Here is a 27562-nt window from a genome sequence, read left to right on the forward strand (position 1 = left end):
TTAACATTTGAGAACTCACCTGTTCCTGGATTTTTTCAGTAGGTATTTACTTGGGATCTTAACGCAGTCCTGGAATTCCAATTTCAATTCTTGAATTTTATTTCACCTAAGTCAGAATTTTGGGGCTGAAATTATTTAGGTGTTGTAGTGAATGACAACAAATGTGTGCAGCAAATTAAATTGTAGCAGAATATTAAAAGGCCACAAAGCCTGCCCTTCTTTTCTTTTTCAGTTGACAACTTCATTAGCAACATTCATTAATTTCCCACTACCTTTGCATTACCATTACATTTAATAGGTAAATGTCCCACAGATTCAATGTTTTCCAAGATTGTAGTTCACCTGCACTACAGTTTTTCAGTAGTTTTACTTCACCGTTCATCCTTTTAATGAATTTGCCTAATAGCGATGTCTTAGTGAAACTTCCTTAACAAATTCACTCTTGTCTTACAGGCACAGTATTCTTAAAGCACCAAACCCATAGTTCTGAAAAGGTCATTAATGAGTGTTTGAAGACCTAGACTACATGAAAGCCCCTTATTTTCTAAGTTGACGTAAAATTAAATATCTACTTATCTCATGTTAAAATACTCAGAGTATGAAGAGAAAGCAAGGCACAGGATATAACATTTTCCCAAATCTTGAAAAAATGTAAGTAATCAGTGCCATACTGTTTTTCCTCAGAGCCATCTGCTGACGTATCCTCAGCAGACGTAAAGAACAGCCATGGCCTCTGGAGATGCTGAGATGGCTGTTTTTGGGGAGGCGGCTCCTTACCTCCGAAAGTCAGAAAAGGAGAGAATTGCAGCCCAGAACAAGCCTTTCGATGCCAAGTCATCTGTCTTTGTGGTACATCCTAAAGAATCCTTTGTAAAAGGGACAATTCAGAGCAGGGAATCAGGGAAAGTCACTGTCAAGACTGAAGGGGGAGAGGTGAGTGAAAAACAAGCCTGAAGAACAACATTTTCTTCCCACTCTGGGTTCTTAGCTGACATCCATGCATGTCCTCCTGCCTCTGATAGACCCTGACTGTGAAGGAAGATCAAGTCTACTCCATGAACCCTCCCAAGTATGACAAAATCGAGGACATGGCCATGATGACCCACCTCCACGAACCCGCTGTGCTGTACAACCTCAAAGAGCGTTACGCAGCCTGGATGATCTACGTAAGTGGCAGCAGCAGCTTCCTTTGGGCAGCTGGAGGAACTGCTCTGCCAGGCCCAGGGGAAGCCAACGTGCTGTGTCCCTTCCTCGCAGACCTACTCGGGTCTCTTCTGCGTCACTGTCAACCCCTACAAGTGGCTGCCCGTGTACAACCCGGAGGTGGTGTTGGCCTACCGAGGCAAGAAGCGCCAGGAGGCCCCTCCACACATCTTCTCCATCTCTGACAACGCCTATCAGTTCATGCTGACTGGTGAGTGCTTGACTTCCCTCATACCCATCTAATCAAAAACCCTGCTGATCTCACTGGGACACGTGACAAGCCAGCTAAAAGCACCACAGAGCTGCATGACTGTGAAATTGAGTGAGTTATGCAGCAAATAATTTCAAGTGAAAATGACCCAAAAGCATGCATAGACTTACTATAATGTATTATTTTCACTTTATTGTACAAAATTCTATACTCTCCCACTGCACAGTAGAAGAAATAGTGTTTGACTCAGTTTTCTACATTTTTTCACTGATAAGAAAGTTATTATTCCACATAATCCAGTACTTTGAACATGGGTAGGCAATGCGTTTATATTTCCTGATGAGAACTATGTCAAGGGCAAGTTGATACATAGCTTGTCTTAGGTCCAGATGCCCCTGACTCTTCAATATATCCATTTGGGCTTATTCTTAATACCGTTAGGACCTAGAAGGGAACTGGGTAGTCTTAGACTTTCTGAAGAATCCCCAGCTTCTATTTACACCTTTACTTCTATTCAGCTTAGGGTTACCCAGGGTTACCAGGTTACCAGGGTTAACACAGCTCTCATTGTGCCTCTTCCCCAGATCGGGAGAACCAGTCCATCCTGATCACGTACGTACACCCCCTGCTCGGGTCCCTGAGGGGCTGCCCAGGGCCAGGGCCCCTCCTGCCTGACCACACGCTCTCTGCTTCTCTCCTTACTCTGACAGCGGAGAATCTGGTGCCGGGAAGACTGTGAACACAAAGCGTGTCATCCAGTACTTTGCAACAATTGCAGCCAGCGGGGACAAGAAAAAGGAGGAGCAGACATCAGGCAAAATGCAGGTGAGTCAGGAAGAACAGACTGGACACTTGGGCTGTCATTACCCTGTCAACTCAACACAGCCCATGAGTAATTTTCCCTCTGCAGGGAACGCTTGAGGATCAAATCATCAGCGCCAACCCACTGCTGGAGGCCTTTGGAAACGCCAAGACCGTGAGGAACGACAACTCCTCACGCTTTGTGAGTTGGTGACTTGGACAAAATCTCTCCCTCTCATGGCAGGACAAGTGATGCCTGAGTAGGTCTCCACGTAAAGGAGATGTCAGAGGAAACCATACAGGCTGAAATGCTGCTGCTTCTCCCTAACAGGGCAAATTCATCAGAATCCACTTTGGGGCCACAGGCAAACTGGCTTCTGCTGATATTGAAACTTGTAAGAGACTCTCTTGGACTGGTCCAATCCCTTCCCAAATTCCCACCTCCATGTGCATTGCTGTGCCTAACTCTGTCCTACCATCCTTGACAGATCTGCTGGAGAAGTCCAGAGTCACTTTCCAGCTCAAGGCGGAAAGAAGCTACCACATCTTTTATCAGATCATGTCCAACAAGAAGCCAGAGCTAATTGGTAGGAGATGTCACCGAGCTTTTTGAAGGAAAATCTCTGAGAAAGATTCAACTACATTACAAAAAGTATTAAATTTAACCCATGTACACATTTGTTTTCAGAAATGCTCCTCATCACCACCAACCCTTATGATTTCCCTTTTGTGAGTCAAGGTGAGATCAGTGTTCCCAGCATTGATGACAAGGAGGAGTTGATGGCAACAGACGTGAGTAACATACAAAACAGGTCAACAGGTATAGGTCATACATCACATAACACACAAATATTTCACTTTGCTGATTGTATTATCAGAGTGCCATTGACATCCTGGGTTTCACTGCTGATGAGAGAACAGCCATCTACAAGCTGACAGGGGCTGTCATGCACTATGGGAACCTGAAGTTCAAGCAGAAACCAAGAGAGGAACAGGCAGAGCCTGAAGGCACAGAAGGTATTATTGAGCTCAATAATTAACCCTTCTGTAAGCCACTGTGGAAAACAGCAAAAGTTGTTAATTGTTGGACTTTAGGATCCCAAGAAAATTAGTCAGCCAGGAAAAAAAAACCTGTCCCTTGTCTTTGGTACACCAAGTTCCCTTATTTCAGGATTTATGTATCTTATGCTATGAACAGTTAGCAGTATAAACTTCCAGGAAGTCAGGAGTGATGGATGTTCCTTTAGTCATGCCTTTGTTGGAATATGGCTTGCAACTGCGAAACAGCCCAGTGATTCAGTTCTAACATGAGAGGGGACAACGTTCCCATTTGTCTTCCCCTATTCAACACTGAGGGAAGGCAGCTGTAAGAGGTGTATTTGATTCCTCTCCTTTATGGGCACAGGACCTACAACCTCTGTCTCCAATTCTGTGAGCAACACCTCCTCTTGCTAAAGGACAAGGCAGGAGGTGGGGAGCACCATAGGTAACAGGATGAAGCCCAATTAGTTTTACTGAGTATCAGAAACAAAAGCTCAGAAAGGGTTCTAGATCTGAAAGAGAACAGAGATATTGTCTCTGTGTTCCACTCTAAATATTGTGTGGTCTAGATCACCTGAATGCAGATCAGTACCTGGTTGTTGTCACTGCAGCTCCTGAGCTGCAGATGCACTAGCAGCTTTCAGACTAACAAGCTTCATTTTTCAGTTCAGTGCCAGGAGACTTTTGGAAACATCATCACTTTCTACATGTTCCAGGGAAGATTTTAAAACATAAATTGTTTTAGAAAAGCTCAATATGCATAATGACAAGTGTGATGTTGCCAAGATTCCCTCTATGAGAGTCTATCAAAAGTTTTCAAAGAACAGAAATCTGAACCCTGCAGCCTTTAGGCTGAATCCTGGGAAGACTGCTCCAAGATTCAAAGTTCACTGGATGTTAAATTCTTCTTTTTTCCTCTGCCTTTTCAGTTGCTGACAAGGCTGCCTACCTGATGGGCCTGAACTCAGCTGACATGCTGAAGGCCCTCTGCTACCCCCGAGTTAAGGTGGGGAATGAATATGTGACTAAGGGTCAAACAGCACAGCAGGTAAGAAACATGTTGTAGCCTCTAACCATGTTTAGAATTAATATCCTGTTGATTTTCCTCTGCCCTGTATGGTAACACCAGACATTTATTCTTTCCTATAGGTGCACAATTCAGTGGGTGCCCTGGCAAAGGCTGTCTATGAGAAGATGTTCCTGTGGATGGTTGTTCGCATCAACCAACAGCTGGACACGAAGCAGCCCAGGCAGTACTTCATTGGTGTGCTGGACATTGCTGGCTTCGAGATCTTTGATGTAAGTAAGATTTCGTAAGAGCTACTTGGAAGTGACAGCTGAATGTTATGATCAATTTGAGACATTTTAAAGAAGACATAATATTATCAGATGATTAGTGTTATTTTTCTTTTTTATTATGAATTAAAAAATGACTTTTCAAAAGATTTGTCTTATTTCAAGATGTGAAAACTCAAAAGTACAGAATGGTCCAATCAGAAAAACTCCTTGGTTATATAGTCAGGGACAAGATAGTATAAAAATATGTACACCACGATAGTCCGAAGTTTGTGTTTCTTCTTCCTGTAACTTGGTATATATTATATCTTCACAACTTTATTAATGAAAAAAAATTCCTTGTGGACAATTAATTTGATGCCTTTCTCTTTTTCATTATGTAGTCACAAAGCAGACTGAAGAAATGCACAGGATGGACAATGAAGCCAAGATAACTCCATTCCTTAGTTTTAAAGGAGGTTTTGCAATTATTGCTGCATCTTTCTATATGTATTCTTCTTATTTTATTTCCAGTTCAACAGCTTTGAGCAGCTGTGCATCAACTTCACCAATGAGAAACTGCAGCAGTTCTTCAACCACCACATGTTCGTGCTGGAGCAGGAGGAGTACAAGAAGGAGGGAATTGAATGGACATTCATTGACTTTGGGATGGACCTGGCTGCCTGTATTGAGCTCATTGAGAAGGTATCCTACCTGTTCAAATGAGTTACATGCAGAAAAACTCTGTGGTCTCATTGTTCAAAGGGATCTTCTATGTTCCTGTGCAAGTATTCTGCTTTTCTTATTCAAAATACCTTTCCCCGCAGTTTACTTTTTCTGTTAAGTGAGAAATGAAGGAGAGTGTGGCAGATGTGTGGCAGACTTGTGGCAGCAAGCCTGTACTGATCTCTTTCCAAGCACAAAAAGTTTGTTTAACTCCCAAAAAGAGTGTTCTTCCAAACCAGCTAGAGCCAATTTCCAGGTCAGTGTGCCCTCCTCACCTTTCAGCTCTGACAAGAGTGCTTGTACAGCAGAACACCTGCATCTTTGCAAAATGGATGCAGAGGATGGACACACATAAATAACTGTCAGTACACAAGTCACACTTGCAGGTGCCTCCTTTGACTAACAGTGTGAAGGCAGTTGTACTGCACATGAGATAGCAAGTTCAGTAGCTGGCAGATGATGAGTAGTTGGAATCACAGAATCAGCTCTGGGCATCACTTAACCCAACCCGCTTGTTCAAGGCAGAGTCAGCTAGAGCGGTTTACTCAGGACCATGTCCAGTTGGAGTTTTAATATCTCCAAGGGTGCAGATGCCACAGATACTTCAGGGAACTTGTTCTAACTCTGGACCATCTTCACAGTAAAGAAGGTTTTTCTTCTCATTAAATGGAATTTAGTGAATTATGCCTCTTTCTTCTTGTCCCATCACAGGGCATCACTGAGCTCTCTCTTCTCTCCCTCCCATTAGGTATTTATATAGATTGATAAGATCTCCCAGACCCTTCTCATTTCCATGCAGGACAGTCCTGTCAGCTTATTTTTGCATGTCAGACGTTCCGATCGTTTAAATATATCTGTGGCCTGCCACTGGGCTCGCTCTACTACGTCCATGGGAGTAGCCAAGAGCTAGAACAGCACTCCAGATGTTTCTCATCAGAGCTGATTAGAGAGGAAGGATAGACTCCCATGAGCAACAGAATTTAGCTGAGGATGAGTTGGCTCCCTTTGCTGTAATGGTGTATTTTCAGCTCATGTTCAATGTGTCTAACACATCTGTTTTTGCTCTCAGTCCCACCACATAAGAAGGTAGTGCTCTAATTTTATAAAGCACATTCTCCACACAAACTAGATTAATTTCTATTATTCTTTATAGTTAATTTTGTATTAAAAATATAGGTATCAATGTATTCAATCCCACTTTCTAGAAGAAAATGCAATGAAATATTAATATTTTCTGATGTGTATCTCAATCTTTGTTCCATTACTGTGTCTATATGAAGGTCATTATTGCCCTGAAAGCTAAATTACAATCTGTCTCCCTTGTGATTTCTCCCAGCCAATGGGCATCTTTTCCATCCTGGAAGAGGAGTGCATGTTCCCCAAGGCAACTGACACCTCTTTCAAGAACAAGCTCTATGACCAGCACCTGGGCAAGTCCAACAACTTCCAGAAGCCCAAACCTGCCAAAGGCAAGGCTGAGGCCCACTTCTCCCTGGTGCACTACGCTGGCACAGTGGACTACAACATCACTGGGTGGCTGGAGAAGAACAAGGACCCCCTGAATGAAACTGTCATTGGGCTGTACCAGAAATCATCCGTCAAGACCCTGGCCTTACTCTTTGCCAACTATGGTGGAGCAGAAGCAGGTTGGTTCTATGAATCCCATATTTTCACTGATGTACAGCTTACAAAAAGGAATAATAAAAGGCAAAAGCAAAAATCTAAAATCTGTTTTATTTATTTTTAATTTAGCCGAGGCCAGTGGTGCAGGCAAGAAAGGTGCCAAGAAGAAGGGTTCTTCTTTCCAGACTGTCTCGGCTCTTTTCCGGGTACAGTAGAGACTTCACTCTTTCTTCCTAAGATAAGGAGTAAACCCACCAATCACTATGGCTTGTCTTTTTTTGGCTTAGTTCTTTTAAAAGATCCTGAAGTTCTTGGGCCACATTTTACTAGGAATAAATCCAGTGTAATCTACTCATACTCCTTTCCACTGAATGCACAGCTTTTCTGTTTGCCCACTTGTCTGAGGATGGTGTTTCTAGATGGAAGAATGTCATAAAAAAAATGTCTAAAATATACTTAAAATAGACCAGATTTCCTCCAGATGCACGCCTCTGGCTTCAGAAGCTGTTATTGCCCTTTTACAACAATCTGGCCACTGTTGACCTGTTTACTCCATTTATATGTCTAGTTTTTCTGTCTGACTCAAGGATCAATTTCTTATACTTGAAATACCATCACTCCTTATGGATTTTTAAGATGTCAATACTTCAGTCCTTTGTCATAATCAAGTCTTGCTTCCTGACTGCTCCATACATCTCTTCCAGGTGAAATACCTCCTGTCTCCTGAGGTATTACCTTTTTCATCCTTCATGTATGCCTCCCTTCTTGATATCGCTTAATTTCTTCTACAGGTCTGCTGTCGTATGATTCTTCATCACCTGACAGCCTCTAGGCAGTGCTCTGAAACACGACATGGGCATGTGTATATGCCCCCCAAAAAATAATCATAGAATTGTAGAATATGCTGAACTGGAGAGGACCCATCAGGATCATCCAGTACTGGCCCTGCCCAGGACATCCAAACTATTCCACCTTGTCCCTGAGAGCATTGTCCAAACACTCCTTGAGCTCTGGCAGTCTTGGGGCCATGATCACTGCCCTGGGGAGGCTGTTCAATGCCCAACCATCCTCTGGGGCAATTATCATAGCTGTACTGCGTGTATCATTTAAAAATAATGCAAAAAGTCTATCTCTAAAGGTAATAAGACTTTAGGAGGTAATGTTGTAAAAGAACTATTGTTTGGTGCATTTGGGTTGCATTTCTGTTATGTTTTTAAATTTTCTTCCACTATCCCTCTTATTTAGACATGTTAATGTTTATGCATCCTAATGTTTTCTCTGTTTTATTTACATGCTTTCTGGTGTCCTCTAGAAGCACCTGCTTCCCTCCCCTAATTATAGACAATAATTTTTTATAAATAACTATACAAATATCAATTACAAAACAAGGGATGGGATTCATCTCACTTTGCCATACAAGATAAATGTATATTCTAGACATATAAAACTGGTTTTGTTCCTTTTGCTTTTAGTAGGGAAAACACGAAGGTTTTGTGTAGTGTGCTCCATATGACCCAGCTTTGATGCCTCCTGCAGAATGCTTCCCACTCATTGCCTCTTAGGAGTACTACTTTATCTCTCTGGGTACATCCTGTGGATATAATTTCTCATAGAGGCATTCCACTAGAGTCAGTGAAATGTATTACAATTCTATGTTTAAGAGTACAATATTTTCTACAGATTACTCAGAAGAACTTCATACATTAAGTTAATAACAGCAAAGATCTGTGGAAAGTCAGAAAACCTGATGCAGAGAGCTTCAGTTCAGGGTTCTGCTCATTTGTGTACATCTCATTTCAGAGGGCTTGATGCTTACAGATGAAATTACGTTTGCTAATATCAACTTTTCCTAATGACTCTTCCAGGAGAATTTAAACAAGCTGATGACCAACCTGAGGAGCACCCACCCCCATTTTGTGCGCTGCATCATCCCCAATGAAACGAAAACACCTGGTAAGAGGCTTACATATGTATTGAATGTTCTCAGTATGATGCAGCTCTTGCTCTCCGTGTTACAGAATATGGTGTGTATTTGTGCTCTGCATTGCTCAGGTGCCATGGAGCATGAGCTGGTGCTGCACCAGCTGCGCTGTAACGGCGTGTTGGAAGGGATCAGGATTTGCAGGAAAGGATTTCCCAACAGAGTCCTGTATGCAGATTTTAAACAGAGGTCAGACTTCATCCCCTTACTGGATCACTTTGCCCATCTTGAGTAGCTTGTGAAATTTAATTTTTCCCTCCTGTGCCTAAAGCCTTCCCTATAGTTTCAGTTTAATAAGTGCTGTTACATTCTCAACTGTTCTTAGACTCTTTCTTTCCATGTAGCAGCCAGTTGGTCTCAACAACAGACCTCTTCATATTCATAAAATTATAGAATCATTTAGGTTGGAAAAGACCCTTAAGATCATTGAGTCCAAAGCAAATCCTTCCATTTTTTTCCTCAGATACAAAGTATTAAATGCCAGTGCTATCCCAGAGGGACAGTTCATTGACAGCAAGAAGGCTTGTGAGAAACTTCTTGGATCAATTGATATAGACCACACTCAATACAAATTTGGTCACACTAAGGTACAAGATCTGCTTGCTTCAAGTACCATGGGTTTTTGGTTTGCATGGCTTGAGACTGACACTCAGTTACTCCAGACAGTAAGTGAAATGATCCAATGGTGTATGTAAAAGAAATCAATCAAGTAGTTTTTTACTCAACATTTGAATAAACTGAAATTCATTGCCATAGGATGATTTAATTAAGGTTTAAATAAGTGTTCCTAATTTAAGACAAAATTGTAGAATGAAAGAATCAAGGGTTAATACAAATAAAAGCAAAATATCTGGCTATTATAGTTCCTCAACTGCAGGTAACCAGAAGCTTGGAGTTATAAAAGAGTCGGGCACTACATATATTCTTTGTGGTTTTGCTCTTTCTCTTAACTTCCCATAGTGCCTGTCATGGGGGGAAGGGCACCAGGTTACCCTGAACAAGCACGTACACTGCACCTATTTCATGTTCTTACCTAAGGTGTTCTTCAAAGCTGGGCTCGTAGGCCTCCTGGAGGAGATGAGGGATGAGAAGCTGGCACAGCTCATCACTCGCACACAGGCCAGATGCAGGGGTTACCTGATGAGAGTGGAGTACCAGAGAATGGTGGAGAGAAGGTAGGCTTTTCTTCAAATCAGGTTCACCCTACCTGGCTTATTGTGTCATCACAGTATAAATATTGAATAATAATTTGACTTACCTTTCAGAGAGTCCATCTTCTGCATCCAGTACAACATTCGTGCATTCATGAATGTCAAACACTGGCCCTGGATGAAGCTCTTCTTCAAGATCAAGCCCTTGCTGAAGAGTGCAGAGTCTGAGAAGGAGATGGCCAACATGAAACAAGAGTTTGAGAAAACTAAGGAAGAACTTGCAAAGTCTGAGGCAAAGCGGAAGGAGCTGGAGGAAAAAATGGTGAAACTGGTGCAGGAGAAAAATGACCTGCAGCTCCAAGTGCAGGCTGTGAGTATTACCAGTGTGTTTTATCCCAACTCTGCTGTGACTATCAAGTTGATATTTACAATTACACTTTCAAAAGACACATAGAAACTAAAATTAAGCTCAGTTCAATTTTGATTCTTTAAGTGGTGCTCTTACAAGCTCTTACAAGCTTTATTAAGGACTGTCAGCATATTACCTGGGTGAGACTTTCTATGCTGTACGCTGAGCTCTCTTAGCATTTCTCAGAATTGCAGACTAATCACAGCTGGAAGAGACCTTCAAGACCATCTGCTCCAACCATCAGCCCAGTACCACCATAATCCCTCCTAAACCAAATTCCCAAGTACCACATCCAGACTCCTGTTGAACACTTCCAGAGATGGTGACTCTACCACCTCCCTGGGCAGCTTATTCCAATGCCTGACCACTGTTTCAGTGAAAATTTTTTTTCTGATATCAAATCTGAACCTCCTCTGGCACAACTTAAGGCTGGTATTTCACTTGAGACATGGCAGAAGAGACCAACCCTCACCTCACTACACCCTCCTTTCAGGCAGTTGTAGAGAGCAATGAAGTTCCCCCTGAGCCTCCTCTTCTCAAGACTAAACAAACCCAGCTCACTCAGCCACTCCTTATAGGACTTGTTTTTTTGATCCTCCACTGCCTGCACTGCCCTTCTGCTTATATCAGAACAATCAAGAAACTTTTCTTTGTAAAATGTTTGTTTTGCTAGTACTTTTTTCCTATGTCTCCAAAACTGAATGTGCCTCTCCTTACACACTCATAATGAAGAATTCTCAGGGCAACGTAAGACATTACTTTCCTCTCCTTATTCTCCAGTAGAACAAGATAACTTGTTTCTTTCTGTTTTAGGTGGTGGCTTGAATAGTCAGGACAGTAACAGACTTTACTATGGTATAATACTGAACTAAGAGGAAAGAGAATTTAATATTCTCACTCACCCTCCTACATCACTAAGAATCATTACACAAAATCACGTGCTACATCTGTGGTGTAACAGTGCTGTGCTTTCTAAATTAAGTCAGTCACAGAATAGAAAAGACTGACTCCTCCAAGTGATACTATGCAGCATATGTGACATACAGAAAAAGCCACATGCCCCCCTTTTTAAAGAGTCTTGAGTTGTAAAAAGATGAAAGAATCCACGCACTGCTAATATTATTATTTTTCTTTCATACTATTTCTGTTGGACTGAAACCTGAGACAAAATATAACAAATACCACAGGACCTATGTTGCAGAAAAGAAGCCTAGAGGCAAATTTTCCAGAAGGTCTTTTTCTTCTTAGCTGATGACAGTAGCACAGAGAAGAGACAAGGCTGACAGATGCTGAGTATTTTGGGGCCAATGGTGTTGAAAATATAAATCAGAAACAGTTACTCCAGAAAGAGAGTAAGGTGAAAAAAGACAAATACAGGAATGGTGTCAAGATAATTGTGTCTTCAGTATTTATATGCATCTTGGCATATGACTATCACTCAGAACTTCACAAACATGGGAGATATTCCTATGATTAAACCTGAATTTATGCACTTTGTTCCAGTGTTTGATACTGTGGGATAAGATTGGATTCTGTACCCTGCACGAATATATAAATACTCAAGACTTGAGATAGATTGAAAAGGATTTTACTTGGTTTAAGATTTAAAACCAGTCTGTTTCAAAACTAACAATATAAAATCAATTCTAGATTATATGTCATTTTATTGGAACATGTATCAAATTTTTAAATACAAAATTGCTATCCAGGACTCTGAATTATGCAGGTAAAAATCTCAATATTCCCTCAAAAAGCGTATCCCCAACAATGGCATTTTCCCACCAGGAAGCTGATGCTCTGGCTGATGCTGAGGAAAGGTGTGACCAGCTCATCAAAACCAAAATCCAGCTGGAAGCCAAAGTTAAAGAAGTGACTGAAAGGGCTGAGGATGAGGAGGAAATCAATGCTGAGCTGACAGCCAAGAAGAGAAAACTGGAGGATGAATGTTCAGAGCTGAAGAAAGATATTGATGACCTTGAGCTAACACTGGCCAAGGTGGAGAAGGAAAAACACGCAACTGAAAACAAGGTATGAGGCAGAAAAACTCACCCACACGCCAGAAAAGAGTCCCGTGCTCTTCCAGGACTTCTGTATCTACTTCCTTGATTTACGCTTGCTTCCTTCTTCCTAAAGGTGAAAAACCTCACAGAGGAGATGGCAGCCCTGGACGAGACCATCGCCAAGCTGACAAAAGAGAAGAAAGCCCTCCAAGAGGCCCATCAGCAGACCCTGGATGACCTGCAGGCAGAGGAGGACAAAGTCAATACACTGACCAAAGCCAAGACCAAGCTGGAGCAGCAAGTGGACGATGTAAGCCCACGGACACACAGCAGGAACAGACAGGTATGGAGTTTGAGCTGGCTGGTGGAGCACTGATGGCCTTGTTCTGTGTAGCTGGAAGGGTCCCTGGAGCAAGAGAAGAAACTGCGCATGGATCTGGAGAGAGCCAAGAGGAAACTGGAAGGAGACCTGAAGCTGGCCCAGGACAGCATCATGGATCTGGAGAATGATAAGCAGCAGCTGGATGAGAAACTGAAGAAGTAAGTGTGGCCCTGGGGCACCTCAGTGCTGGGCTGCAGCTCTTGTCTTTTTCCTTTGAGCTGTAACCCACTTTGCTTTGCCCAAAGGAAAGACTTTGAAATCAGCCAGATCCAGAGCAAAATCGAGGACGAACAACTTCTGGGCATGCAACTACAGAAGAAGATCAAGGAGCTGCAGGCAAGTGTCTGCCCTTCCCCTGCCTACCCCAGGCTCGGCTCAGGGAGGAGGAGGGCACGGGTGTGAAGGGTCCCTCGTGTTCTCCAGGCCCGTATTGAGGAACTGGAGGAGGAAATCGAGGCCGAGCGAACCTCTCGCGCTAAAGCAGAGAAGCATCGGGCTGACCTGTCCAGGGAGCTGGAGGAGATCAGCGAGCGCCTGGAAGAAGCAGGAGGGGCGACGGCAGCTCAGGTGGAGATGAACAAGAAGCGGGAGGCAGAATTCCAGAAGATGCGCCGGGACCTCGAAGAGGCCACGCTGCAGCACGAAGCCACGGCTGCCGCCCTGCGCAAGAAGCACGCGGACAGCACAGCTGAGCTGGGGGAGCAGATCGACAACCTGCAGCGCGTCAAGCAGAAGCTGGAGAAGGAGAAGAGTGAGCTCAAGATGGAGATTGATGACTTGGCCAGTAACATGGAGTCTGTCTCCAAAGCCAAGGTATGGAAAAATGGACTGTAAACCACTTGAAAATTAATTCCATTGAAATACATCCTTTCAAATTACAGCCTGGTTACCATCTAACTCCCTGTCTCTCTATGGAGCTGTGTTTCTTACCTTCTAACATCAAGCAACAGTCCAGACCGTGCAAGTCTGTTCATGTTTTTCTGCTTAGAGTCCCGCTCTTCTGAATAAGAAGGCGTCTAGATCCTAATCTTCTTTCATTCTCTGTGACCTCCACAGGCAAATCTGGAGAAGATGTGCCGCACCCTGGAAGACCAACTGAGTGAGATTAAGACAAAGGAAGAAGAGCATCAGCGCATGATCAATGACCTCAATGCTCAAAGAGCTCGTCTGCAGACAGAAGCAGGTAACATACCCCCACATGCCTCTGGAATGGGACAACCTGTAATTAATGTTGACAAAAAAAGGAATGAAGCTTTCCTCAAATTGATCTAGTCTCTGTGATCTGTTATACAGTGCTTAAAAGACACATTGACTTAGTATTGATTTTAAATTGCAATCTGTCTGTAAACTTTCTTAGGTGAATATTCACGCCAAGTGGAAGAAAAAGATGGTTTGATATCTCAGCTATCCAGAGGCAAACAGGCATTCACTCAACAGATTGAGGAGCTAAAGAGACATTTAGAGGAAGAAATAAAGGTAAATGTACTTCTAGTAAGGGGGTTGACTTTGGACTGAGGTTCTGTTTTCTTTAGGGATATTTCCTATTCTCACATAAAATGAGAATGTTAGCCATATCAGTTTAATTTTTGAGCTATCAAACAAGATGGACAATTTTGCCACCTTAATCTCTAGTGTGGGAAGGGAAATTGAGGAAGACATCCTCTCCAATTTGAATACTAAGACAGAGAAAAAAATTTTTAGGTCTCTATTCAGATTTATAATGGCATATAAAAATGATTGAGATATATCTAAAAATAAATTGTGCATCTTAGTCTACTTTTCAAAGCTGAAAATTTAGAGTATATTTAAAGGGATTCAACAATTTCCTGATTTACAGGAATTTATTTAGAATTTATCCATCATCTCTCCTGAGAATACTTTCTATATTCTGATGAATGAAGAGATAAGAAAGTTCTCTAAAGGTGAAATCAATATGCCATTTTCCCTTGGGCTGACTTTAAATGTCAGATGGAAAGACTCTTCAACCACTTTCGTAAAGTTAACATTCTGCTGTCTCACAGGAAATTAATTGTCCTCATCCAATTGTCTCCCAAGGCCAAGAACGCCCTGGCCCACGCCCTGCAGTCCGCTCGCCACGACTGTGACTTGCTCCGGGAACAATATGAGGAGGAGCAGGAAGCCAAGGGGGAGCTGCAGCGCGCCCTGTCCAAGGCCAACAGCGAAGTGGCCCAGTGGAGAACCAAATACGAGACGGACGCGATTCAGCGCACGGAGGAGCTCGAGGAGGCCAAGTACGTGGGGAGTGGGATGAGAAATGACTGCAGAAGACTGAGAGCGGTCAAGGGAAATGGGAGTCTCTGAGCGGGCTGAGACAGGGCTGGGATGAAGGCAGGGATATACTGTCTTTGTGTGCAAAGCAGATAGAGGGGAGGAGAAAAAAAGTGTATATTGGAAGGGAAAGCATAGGCTTTAGGGCTAGAAGTGCAAAGACAGGCCTAATGCACACAGAAAGGATAGATCCTTTAGGATCTGTGAAAAGTGCTCATCTCAGAACCCCCAAAGTGGCCAACTGCCCTCTCATGGCAGTGCAGAACTGACTCCCTTCTAAGCTCTAAGCTGCCACTGTGCTTATCTCCTCCCAGGAAGAAGCTGGCACAGCGCCTGCAGGATGCAGAGGAACACGTTGAAGCTGTCAATGCCAAATGTGCCTCCCTGGAAAAGACAAAGCAGAGGCTGCAGAATGAAGTGGAGGACTTGATGATTGATGTGGAGCGATCCAATGCTGCCTGTGCTGCTCTGGACAAGAAGCAGAAGAACTTTGACAAGGTCTTTTGGGCTTCAGCCCTGGGACTCCTGGGCAGAGCCTCCCCCCGGGATGGCCACATCCCAACGCACGCCCCGTTTCTCTTCAGATCCTGGCAGAATGGAAGCAGAAGTATGAGGAAACGCAGGCTGAGCTGGAGGCCTCCCAGAAGGAGTCTCGCTCCCTCAGCACGGAGCTGTTTAAGATGAAGAATGCCTATGAGGAGTCCTTGGACCACCTGGAAACAATGAAGCGGGAGAACAAGAACTTGCAGCGTAAGTCCCTGGCCCTCTGCTCCGGGATGGGCTTTCTCACCACCTGAGCATTGCTGCGGGGTCTGTGCCTGCAGCTCTGCAAAGATGCCTGTCACCCTGGTGGGACAGGGCCCTTCCCATTCTGCTCTGGGCCTGAGCAAGCCATTGTTCCCACAGAGGAGATTTCCGACCTCACGGAGCAGATTGCGGAGGGAGGAAAGGCAATTCATGAGCTGGAGAAAGTCAAGAAGCAAATTGAGCAGGAGAAATCTGAAATCCAGGCTGCTCTGGAGGAAGCTGAGGTACCTGGCCAGAATCATTGCTCTCTGCACTAAATGTGTGAGCAAGGCAGAAACAATGCTAAAAAGGCCTTGCTTCTGCTGTGTTCTGGCTGCGGAGGGCAGCCAGCTGAGATTTCCTGGAATATTCTCTAATTCCCTAGAAAGCAAGCAGTAGGTTTAACAGTGTTCCCCACGTTTGTGTCCACTTGTCCAGGCCTCTCTGGAACATGAAGAGGGGAAGATCCTGCGCCTGCAGTTGGAGCTCAACCAGGTGAAGTCTGAGATTGACAGGAAGATAGCAGAGAAAGATGAGGAGATTGACCAGCTGAAGAGAAACCACCTCAGAATTGTGGAGTCCTTGCAGAGCAGCCTGGATGCTGAGATCAGGAGCAGGAATGAAGCCCTGAGGCTGAAGAAGAAGATGGAGGGAGACCTGAATGAAATGGAGATCCAGCTCAGCCATGCCAACCGTGTGGCTGCAGAGACACAAAAGAACCTGCGAAACACACAGGCTGTGCTCAAGGTCTGTTCAGCAAAGCTGCAGAAAGAGAAATGAGATCCTCGACATTTTTGGCCCTCAAGCGCACACTGACACCATGTAATTCCTCTTGTCTCTCTTACAGGACACCCAGATCCATTTGGACGATGCTCTCAGGACCCAGGATGACCTGAAGGAGCAGGTGGCCATGGTGGAGCGCAGAGCAAACTTGCTGCAGGCTGAAGTTGAGGAGCTACGGGCAGCCCTGGAGCAGACGGAGCGGTCGAGGAAAGTGGCTGAGCAGGAGCTCCTGGATGCCACTGAACGTGTGCAGCTCCTCCATACCCAGGTCAGGGCAGGGAGCAAAGGCAGCTGTGTTGACACTTAACAAACCCAGAGAGCTGGAATATACCAGGGGACAGGCAGTACCAGAATGGCCTCTCTACTGCTGTCCACAAGGAAAGGCATGTTCGGTGTCCATCACCCGAGCCCACCACTGGCATTACGTAAACAACCACTGTACAAAGAATTCCACATTCACAATTGCCGATGGAATGGGAAAGACTTGGCTCAGGCAGCAGGTTTGTTATTGGAGACCTTAGAATAAAAATCTTGCCATGTCCTTCCTGTTGCACAGAACACCAGCTTGATCAACACCAAGAAGAAGCTGGAGACAGACATTTCTCAGATTCAGAGTGAAATGGAGGATACGATCCAGGAAGCCCGCAATGCTGAAGAGAAGGCCAAGAAGGCCATCACAGATGTGAGTCGGGGCTCCTTTCATTGCTGATGGGGGATGTATTCTCCCCAAAGTGTCTCCAGCCCCACAAGGGCTTTGACCTTTTGCTCTGCTCAGGCGGCCATGATGGCAGAAGAACTGAAGAAGGAGCAGGACACCAGTGCCCACCTGGAGAGGATGAAGAAGAACCTGGACCAGACGGTGAAGGACCTGCAGCTTCGTCTGGAAGAGGCCGAGCAGTTGGCCCTGAAGGGAGGCAAGAAGCAAATCCAGAAGCTGGAGGCCAGGGTGAGTAGGGCTGTGTTGGTGCATGAGTGACCCCGTCTCTTGGAGAGACACCCCCAGGGAAGCTGCAGGGACGGGCTTCTCATTGCAGGTGCGGGAGCTGGAAGGGGAGGTTGATGCTGAGCAGAAGCGCAGCGCTGAAGCCGTGAAGGGTGTGCGCAAGTACGAGAGGAGGGTGAAGGAACTCACCTACCAGGTAATGGCCCCTGTGGGCATCTGCAAAAACTGAAAGTGTTTGCACCTGATTGCCAAGGGGAATTGCTACCTGCCATAGTGGGGGAAACAATTCACACTCTTTCCTGTTTGCCAACTGCTTTAGTCTGAGGAAGACCGGAAGAATATTCTCAGGCTACAGGATCTGGTGGACAAGCTGCAAATGAAGGTGAAATCCTACAAGAGACAATCTGAGGAGGCTGTAAGTATCACTCTGAGTGCTTGGCAAGAAACACTTTCCAAGAGGGTAGCTTGGCCACTGAGGAAGCTTGGCCCAATAGAAGAAAGTTGGAAGATGTCACTGGTCAATAATGGAGTTCTTCAAGTTCTCTGAAAGGCTCCTAAATCAGCCTCGCCTTGGAGAACGAAATCAATGAGTCACTAACAAGACTAATAAGAGGGCAAATGCACCCAGCATTTTTTGCATCAGGACAACAAAGCAGCCTGTAAGAAGGAGTCTTATTAATGGTAAGGATAGTACAGTATATAAAGAAGTTTTGAAAATAACTTAGTTTCAAATTTTTGATAGCAGACAGAGAAGGTGTTGGAAGTATCCTCCCAAGCCACTTTGCGTTCAGCTCTTAAAATTGTGCAGGGACCCTTTGCCTGTTTCTGGGCATGCAGCACTCAGGGAGGAACTGAGGGAATCCTGCAGCCCCTGAATTTATGATTGGCTGAGTGTGGCTTTTTCACGGTGGCAAACAGCCCAGCCCAGACAAAGACTTCTGGACTCAGTGAGGGGGGGTCTGTGAGAGGGGCACTGAGGAGTTCTCAAGGATCTCACTGAGACTCACGGATAAGCTGTGGTGGGTGGTAGATGGAAGTTTGTGCCCTCCCCCAGGCCAAGGCACAGGAGCAGCGACACCCCTGCCCTGGGCTCCTCACCACCAACTCCTTCTCTCTCCCAGGAGCAGCTCTCCAATGTCAACCTCTCCAAGTTCCGCAAGATCCAGCACGAGCTGGAGGAAGCTGAGGAACGGGCTGACATTGCAGAGTCACAGGTCAACAAGCTCCGAGCCAAGAGTCGGGAGTTTCATAGGAGGATAGAAGAGGAAGAGTGAGATTGTCATGAGGTACAAAGTGACCTGCGGGCTGCACAAAATGTGAACCCTTTGTCACTTCCTTCTGCAATGTACCCACCTCAGTGTCTAGTGAATAAAGAGTAGATTCCTCTGCAAACACACCATGACCAGTGCCTTCTTTGGGTTTGATTTTCTCACCATACTCGGGATACTGCATTGGAGAAGAAGACTCCTTACTTTTTCCTGGTTAGGAAAGGGGAGCTGATGCAAATGTTGGACTGAGGACCTGCAAACTTAGAATCTGGCCATTCCTGTGGAGACTCCTGAAAATCCAGCCTGCGCTCTCTTTTGTCTCCAGCAGCTCCTTGTCCTGCTCCTGCCTTCACGTGCTCCTAATGCTTCTCCCATTGTCCTTTCAGCACAAGTTCCTTCCCATGGGAGAGGCAAGAGATGGTGATCCCCTGTCCTTTTTCCTTTCCCTGCCCATGTTTCTGATGCTGCCACTCACAAACCCTAAACATCTACTCCTAAGTAATCAGAGGTTACAATGCACTGCACCGTCAAGGACCAACAGTCCCTTGACAGAGACAATTTTAGTCACTGCATACTGACAGCGTCTCTACATTGTGCCATCTCCCTTACCCTGGATTCCCTCAGCTGCTGCCACCACCTGCTCCCAGTTTCCCCTTAGTGGGCAAACAGCAGAGCCCTGCCTGGGGCCCTGTGCTGGAAGGACTCTCCCTTAGTACCCACCTCTCGCACAGCACATGCACCAACACACCTCCTCAATGATCACCTCAGAGGTCAGCCTTGGCACCTCCTGCACAACAGGCTGCACGTGGCACTGTCTCAGACAAGAGAAAAGAAGAAAACAGATGGGTGCAGCCCTTCATTCCTTCCTCCCATTACTGTCCCTTGTGAGCATTGGTGAGTAGAACTTCTGTCAGTGCTGTATCTCAGCAGAGAACAATGGGAGTAGTTGTTTAGGGGCAAACCTCAGCCTTCAATCACAAAGACCTTAAGAAAGCCACCTAACACCTGGCCAGACTAGTCCTCTCTGACAATGTCTCACAGCATGCATTGATCTGCCACCACAGGCAGGGCCTCTTGGCCTTAGCCTGCCCAAGCCCACCTGTGAGCTGACTGCTCCTCTTGGGTGGCAGTCCCACCTGCAGGCATCTCCAAAGCTTCAGGGGGGGCTGGGTAGAGTCTAGATGGCACAGAACATCCATGAGTATATGAATATACACAACATCCACGAGTACATTCCTGTTAGCTGGAATGGCTGGTGCAAGCGTTAACTTCTGAGACTCTCTGAAACCCTGCTCTACAGACCCTGCACCATCCTTTGCTTCCCGTTGCCTGCACCAAGGAAGCTTGAGGATGTGTCACCAGAATGAAGGAATGCAGCCAGCAAAGCCAGGCAGAGGGAAGAGAGGAGTGAGCTCTGGCCCTACTGGCAAGTGGAACACCTGGAGAGTTTCTTTGATGACTTGTCCAAAAGCGTTGTCTCAGAGGGCACCGGTCCTCTGAAAAGGCAGTCAAGTCACTGAAGAAGCAGCTCTCACATCAAGGGCTATAACTGTGTTCTGACTTACCACAGCCTTCTTTAGACTGTTTCTTCCTCCAGCCTCCTGCCCCTTTCACTTGCACACAGTTACATGCCCTCTGCTATCTCTCCAGCTCTCACGCATGTGGCTGAAAATGAAGCAGGCAGCTACGTGAAGACATCATGTGTCTCCTTTCCTCTGCAGTGACAAAGGCCCAAAATAGCCCTGATCTCCTAAGACTCCTGTTCAGGGTCGTGCCTGTCTGTGGGCATGATTCACTTCCACTAATAGTGCCTGAGACATTCCTGGGAGGGTAGGCTGCCTTCTGTGTCTCAGTGCCGTGTACTGCCGTGGAGGAGCTGGACAACTGTGCTGTGTCCCAAGACAGCAGATGCTATTCTTACCCCAGGGAGACTTGCTCCAGCACAACTCCATTCCCAGCTGAAAGGTTAAATGTCAGACTGCGGCCCGAGTGTGCTCTCCCTGCTCAGAGTCTGAATCCAGAGTGGCCCCTTTGGAGCCCGTGCTGTGCCAACCCAGCACCTGGGCGCTCTCCCCTCTCTCCTGGGACGTGCTGTCCCACAGGGAACACAACAGCTGCCCAGGTACTTCCAGCAGTCAGCTGGGGCTCACTGGGGTCGGGGGCGCATCCCCCCTCTTGTAAACCTACCCATGGAAAAGGCGGGCTGGGCTGTAGCTCTGAAAATGCAGCATTTTCCAGCCTCCACCCTGGAGTCCCAGTCTGGGTGAGGAAGAAGGAAGAAGGCAGAGGCAGGGCTTGCTCCCAGGTTCGGCAGCGCTTGCAGGGGCCATATCCCTTTGCTCAAGCTGTGTTTTCCCAGCACTCGCTGAGCGAAGGCTGTAGGGTCGAAGCCCAGAGATCCCTCAAAGGCCACGGCGGTATCTGGGCTGAAGGAGGAGCCCTGGCCAGGCTGGTGGCCGTGAGACGGTGCTCATGGAGACCCAGCCCCGCCTGCAGCCCGACTGCCCGGGCCCTCTGCAGAGCTCCGGAAAGCCCGTCCCTGCCGGCTCCGGCCCCGGGGCCACCGGACAGAGCACACCCAGGCCGGGGCCATCAGCTGGGCGCGGACTGTGCCTGTCGCCTCAGCCCTGGCGCTGCTGCTCTGACGGCCTCGGCCCCATCAGCTTTATCCTCAGCCTGGGCCTTGTCACCCGACACGGAAAGACAGACAAGTTCCGTCAGGGATCCTTGGCAGAAAGACGATGGAATTATCGCCGGGGGGAGCCGGGGGAGCCTCTCCCGGCCCCACCCGGCCCCTGTCAGTCCCAGGGAGTTCGGCGGGGCGGCCCCGATCTCCCCCTCTGCTCCAGGCCCCACTGCCAGGGGATGGCAGCCTGGAGCCATCACGGGACCCTCCTCTGGGCAGCTGCTCCTCTGCACAGCAGCCGCTCGGCCTCACTCAGCCGAGGGGCTTTAAACCTGCTGCAACTGCCGGGCCCACGGACTGGGAGCAAATCACAGCACAGGGGTTCAAAGGCAACCAGAGCACCCAGCCGGTTTCATCTGCTCCCCACTGGGACAGAACAAAGTCAGGTGGCATGGGCCAAAGAACATCTGGGAATGTTCTGCTCACCAGTGCTGGAAGAAAACACCCTGAGGTGACAGAAGCAGAGAGTGCTGCTGTGTTTCTTGGGAAAAGAGACTTCCAAGCATTTTAGCAGGATGGAATGGGATCAAACTTAAAGGCAGATCTGGAAAATTGGAAAAAATATTTGTAATTTTCAGTGGGAAATTTAATGAAGAGAATTAAAGTACTTTGGGAGGATGAAATCAGACAGAAATGCATGTGGTTTGACCCTTGAGCCAGGGAGAAAAGCAATTGGGGTCACAAGTTTTTACACACTTAACAATGTCAAGCACTTGTGAAAGTTACTTAGTTATTCAATTCATTATAGTAATCGAATCTAAGTATTGCCAATATTAGTACAAGTATTCTTTATATGGTGCACTGCTGCTTAATGTTTGCTCCCTTTAGGCAGTGGGTTATCTTAAACACAGCCTAAAGTATTTTGAATAGAGCACACTCTGTAGCTCTCTTCTGAAAAAAGGAAAATATTCTTGTAAGGAAGAGTAAGGAGAAGAGGAGCCAAAATGACAAGTATGAAGAATACGACTTAGAAAAAGGTATGAATAGAAATTAATTTTATAAGTCAAGAGATGAGCAAAGTAAAGTCTGGGTGTGGAAGTATGAAAAAATCTTTTCAAGTGAAAATAAGTTTCATTAGGACACATGGAGGGTTCTATCACCAGCATCATAACTGCTTAATTTTAAGTTAAAAGGACTTGGTGTTAATATTAAGGAAATAGTTGAGTGAGGAAAACTGTATGGTAAAACAGAGTATCTATAATATTGCAGAATCTCTTTTAATCTGTGCTTCTAAGGATCTGTTCTAGACAAGCACCTCTCAAGGATATGGATGGTATCATCTGATCTTCTATAGAAAAATTCAATAACTTTCTTGCAACTGAAACTGTGATGAGCATCATATCTATTTTTATGTTTACATTTCATAGTCAATTACTGTTCCTGCTATAAAGTTGGAGAAGGTTTTGCATCATAATGCCCAAAATTGCATAGGCATGTTAATATAAAATCATAGAATTCCACAGTGGTTTGGTTTGGAAGGGACCTTAAAGATCATCCAGTTTCACCCCCTGCCATGGGCAGGGACACCTTCCACTAGACCAAGTTGCTCCAAGCTCTGTCCAAGCTTCTCTGGGCAATCTGTGCCAGGGCCTCGCCACTCTCACAGGCAAGAATTTCTTTTCAATATCCAATCTAAACCTACTCTCTGTCAGTTTGAAGCCATTCCCCCTTGTCCTATCACTACAATTTCTGATGAAGAATCCCTCTCTTGCTTCCTAGAAATATTAATTTCTAATATCTGAAATATGGCTTTTATCTATTAAAAGCTTCTTTTCCAGTTGTAAAGAGTTCTCATTTTAGAGTTCTGTTTATTTGCCTGAACATCACATTAGTTTGGGGAATACATTTTAAGGGATATTTAAAATTAATTTTTCCAAATTGATAAATAAATAATGTGCCTTTAATTTAAGAAACACTGTAAACGCCCTTTTAAAAAGAGAACTCTTGTTGTTTTTATTGGCCTATTATGATACTTTTTTTTCAGAATTCTTTAACTGGTAAAAAAACCCCTCTAATAGTACAATATGAACTTAAGTGATATGCCAGCTTCAGACATATCACAAATAGCTAGAACATAGAGAAAAACCAGCAATATCACGTTTTCTTTCATGCTGAACTAACAGTAATATTCACCTGGGGAGGCCATAAATTATGATAAATTTCTGAGATCCAAATAGCATTCCCAGGGGAGGGAAAGCAAACATTCCTTCCTCTGGGATACCTATTGCCATACCTAGAGGATGACAGCCTTTGGCATTGACACTGTCTGTGGGGTTGGGCTGCCTGGCAGCTGCTGAGTGCTGACTGACCCCAGGGGAAACACAGCTCCAAAGTGGCCATAAAGGACTATCTCAGAGAGAAAGTTTAAAATAGATGAAGTGCCTGTGTTCCAAGAGAACACACTTCTCAGACCTGCGAACTCCTACGCTAGAGGGGCATCTGCATCTCCTGAGCTGACCATTCCAGTTACACAGTATTTTGAAAATATTCTGTATTAAAGGAAAAAAACTTCTTGACAAAGAGTATGAGGAAGTAAACTCAACAGTTGAATTCACCATGACTTTACCAATGAACCTGCCATAGAACCAGGAAAAGGGCATACACAGAGGTCCTTCATTTCTTTTTCCCAGTTCTACATGTATTAGTTCTCTTGAATTCAAAGTTTTTACACAGATAGGACTGAGGACACCATACACGCATCAGGGCACTAATGGGTGAAACTCAGTCTTTGCAGTGCAGTCAAGACACAACTCTGCTCTGAGACCTTGCACCTGAGAGGGCACTTCTCAGGGAGCAAGGGCACTTTGAGGGACCCGAGGAACTGATTTTGGAGGAATGCAATGCCTGTGTTGCTCAGCTAACGGTGATGAAGTGAAGTTGGCACTGCAGCTTTGGCTGCAGCAGATTTGGGATATGTTTTCTCAGGCCATGGTCCTGATGGAGATGTAAAAAATGTCCCATCCTCCTTTGGACAAGGCATTCACTTCTGTTTTGGGATAAACTCAAATATTTCCAAGCCCATGGAGAGAAAGGTCTGTCCCAGGTAGACTTTAGTAGGGTGAGTAGGACAGGACAGGAGATGTAAGCACTGTTAGAATCTGCAGATGCTGATCTCTCACATGGGCCACCACTCCTTGGCACCTTGGCTGTGGGTTGGCATGACAATGTCATTGTCATTGTCTTCTGCTGGAGCTGTTCTCCTTTACACAACTGATTTGTCCTTCAGGAAGAGCAGGGATTTGTATCCTCCCCTTGGTATCTAGGATGGATGCAGAGAGCAATCAAAGAAATGTTTAGACTGACCACCAAGGAAATCTATCTGCTGATGTTACACGGGAAGCTGTGGTGGAGTCTCTTAAGTGACAGGAGCCTTACTGGTTGGAAAGACAATTCCCTTGAAAATATTCTACTTGTAGTATAAATATGTCCTGCAGATTAACTATAGCACTGTCTGCCTTGGCACCTGGGAGATCTCTCTGCAGTTCAATCACTATTTTTACTTCCTCAAATATGTGGCTTCATATGCAAATTTGGCTGAAGTGCAGAAAACATGTAAGTTTGTAACCGTCAGTCAAAGATCAGAACAAAGGGAATTGAACTGCATAAGTGGATATTTGCTTTCTCTGGGTTAGTCTAAGTCAGTGGAGGATCACAGTAACGTTCCATGTGTTCAGAGAACACTTCATGGGCTCAAAAAGTGCTTGGACAAATTCAGCAGTTAAAAATTCACCATGAGCTGTTAAAGACCCAGACATTGCATTCTGCTCAGAGACTCCATAAACACAAATTACTGGAAGTTGGGAGAGTCTGGGAGAAGTGCCATTTTATCTGGATGCTCCTTCCTGGTCATCACTTTCAAAGACAGAAAGTTTGGCTACATGGACCTTTGATCTCACAAGCACAGCCTATTTTAGATTATGATACAGTTTCCTGCAGGGGTTAATACTATGCTTCTTCCTTACTTTCTTTTCATTCCCCTTCCTTCCTCATTTTACAGTTACTTGCTGCTTCAATTACCTTTTTCTCCCAGGCTGTCTTCCAGCCTGCCCATCCCACTCACCTGCTCTGTAACAGGAGTCCCTCAGCTCCTTTGGTGGGGGATTGAAAGGGCATCCCAAGGGTCATCTCCTTGGACTGAATCTCCTACTCCAAGCTTTTCCACTGCTGTTGGCTGTGGACACAGGAGGAGTGTGTGTAATGTGCACCTGTGGTTCACATTTGAAAGCTGCCCATCCTCTAATGCCACATTATGGGGTTCATTTGCCTCTCATGTTCAGTTAACTCATTCTGAGGACTTCCAAGAATACCACTCTGTGGAAAGCTCCTTAGGAAATAAATGTAACATTAAAACTCCCCCCTGGGACAGGAGCATTCACTTTCCTTGACTTGTAGTGAGGGTAAATCACAGCTGCATTAAGATCTGCAGAAATTAATTTCTGAATAGAGCAGAAGGAGCAGGGGACAGCAAGGCCATTACAGCCCCTCCATGGCCAGCCTGTGACATCAGCATGTCTTCACAGGTGCTCACACTTAGACCCGGAAATTTTGCTTACATTTGCCATGGTAAAGAATGAATGGTCCACACCGCTTTTCAACCTGCAGCTTTTGTCTCATTAGTTATGGTCCTCAGTAGTTTTTCCTAGGAAATCATCTATTGCTTCTCTCAGCCATATTTATCAGAAACGTTAGTTCAGTGGCAAATTTCCCAACCAGATGTCACATCAAAATTATGGACTGAGCACATTCTGCACATAATATTGAAAGCATGCACCTTAATGGAGCAATACTGAATTGATAAATAACCTTTTAACATGGAAAATGTGCTCTTACCATCTCTGGGGCTCAGTGTCCAGCCACATCCTAGTAGAAGTACAGGGATGAGCAGTGTTGCTACAGAGCGTTGTTCTGACATTTCTGCTTGCCCTGTGCTGACATTCCTGGCAGCTCTCATTTTACACAGAGGCAGCAGAAAAGCTGCTGCAGCAGGGGCTGAGTGTTCCCTGTCAGAACGTCCATCACAGGCTGCAGAGCAAACTGACCTCTCTAGGCAGGCCCTACCCTAACAACATGGCCAACAAGAGCACTTGAGAGAAAGCCCTGGAAGGATTTGCGATCCTTTTTTTGGCAGTGGGGAAATCATGAGCAAGTCAGGAAACTTCAGACTCCTTCCTACATCATTGCACTTTCTGGAAGAATCATAAGTGTAGTTCTAACCCACATGATTTTTGTATTTCCCAGGAAAGGGTCTGTCACTAGCCCAGCCTTTGCTGTTTTAGGGTGATGGTGTTGGGGGTTTTTTTACATAAAAAATGCTATATGTTAATGTCCTGATTCTGGAATTGAAATATTGCCATTTATTTTGGGGGGATACTACTCTACTCTGTATGAGTTACAGAGTCTGGCAAGAAAAAACATTAGACCAGAAAGTGATTTTCCATAGCTAGTTCTCACATGTTTTTAAGGCAGAATCAAGGCACTGAACTAAATAATTTTTTTCTTTCCCTGAAATATAAGGGCACTGATACTAAATACTAATTTCCCAGTAGAAGTGAATTTAGGCAATCTTTGATGAAATTACATCCTTTTCTGAAACATTCCTGCAAACAGTAAGTGATAAGCAGGGGAAGGACTTGGCAATGACTGCCCTTCACTATTCTGGACATAATGCCAAACAGTTTAGCAGACATAGGAAAAGTGAAAGAGATGACACTGGTATCTCAGCATCCTAAGGAGAAAGAGCCTGCAGAAAGAAAAGCAGGAAAAGAAATCAGTTCAATTGCTCCTCCAGCTGAATAATTTCTTCCCTGCTGCCTGTGCTCTCAGAGATGTGAAGCTGTTGTGAGGTCTCCATATGGTTTGGAAAAGACCTCTAACATCATTCCACTCAACCTTTACCCCAGCATTGCCAAGTCTGCCACTAAATCATGTCCCCACACATCTTTTAATCCCTCTAGGATGGGAACTCCACTCCTGCCCTGCCCTGCCAGCTGTGCCAGGGCTGGAC

General features: G+C 45.3%; 1 protein-coding gene and 1 long non-coding RNA gene across 3 annotated transcripts in view; one reads left to right on the forward strand and one right to left on the reverse strand.

The window, feature by feature from the left end:
• The first annotated feature begins 711 nt into the window (after window positions 1-711).
• On the forward strand, window positions 712-19000 carry LOC113958316 (myosin heavy chain, skeletal muscle, adult-like). The gene is made up of 38 exons (XM_027666472.1): window positions 712-933; window positions 1023-1166; window positions 1258-1414; window positions 1999-2026; window positions 2125-2239; window positions 2325-2417; window positions 2547-2610; window positions 2704-2802; window positions 2904-3007; window positions 3094-3232; window positions 4186-4304; window positions 4406-4555; window positions 5066-5236; window positions 6594-6903; window positions 7010-7086; window positions 8746-8833; window positions 8933-9050; window positions 9325-9448; window positions 9900-10036; window positions 10127-10382; window positions 12207-12449; window positions 12555-12731; window positions 12816-12961; window positions 13049-13139; window positions 13227-13616; window positions 13860-13986; window positions 14161-14279; window positions 14859-15055; window positions 15407-15590; window positions 15677-15842; window positions 15999-16123; window positions 16317-16625; window positions 16726-16929; window positions 17218-17343; window positions 17437-17607; window positions 17696-17800; window positions 17924-18019; window positions 18726-19000. The coding sequence occupies exons 1-38, from the start codon at window positions 727-729 to the stop codon at window positions 18876-18878; spliced, it is 5829 nt and encodes a 1942-aa protein (XP_027522273.1). The 5' UTR covers window positions 712-726; the 3' UTR covers window positions 18879-19000.
• LOC113958318 overlaps window positions 6972-27562 on the reverse strand; it is a 54833-nt gene continuing 34242 nt past the window's right edge. Inside the window, exons 5-8 of one of the 2 annotated variants that reach the window (XR_003531473.1) lie at window positions 26389-27298; window positions 25619-25729; window positions 10120-10236; window positions 6972-7113 (exon numbers count right to left, since the gene is read on the reverse strand). This is a non-coding gene — a long non-coding RNA (uncharacterized LOC113958318). The remainder of the gene's footprint in view (window positions 7114-10119; window positions 10237-25618; window positions 25730-26388; window positions 27299-27562) is intronic. The other variant, XR_003531472.1, reaches the window with a different exon arrangement.

The sequence above is a fragment of the Corapipo altera genome, unplaced genomic scaffold, assembly GCF_003945725.1.
Source record: "Corapipo altera isolate COAL_440 unplaced genomic scaffold, ASM394572v1 103, whole genome shotgun sequence".
Classification (NCBI taxonomy): domain Eukaryota; kingdom Metazoa; phylum Chordata; class Aves; order Passeriformes; family Pipridae; genus Corapipo; species Corapipo altera.

Bases quoted from the DNA above. Each gene is read 5' to 3' on its own strand.
- LOC113958316 (XM_027666472.1), top strand. From the start codon at position 727: ATGGCCTCTGGAGATGCTGAGATGGCTGTTTTTGGGGAGGCGGCTCCT. The intron at 6,904-7,009 runs GTTGGTTCTATG...TTTTTAATTTAG, and splicing joins CTATGGTGGAGCAGAAGCAG to CCGAGGCCAGTGGTGCAGGC. The intron at 9,051-9,324 runs GTCAGACTTCAT...TTTTTTCCTCAG, and splicing joins TATGCAGATTTTAAACAGAG to ATACAAAGTATTAAATGCCA.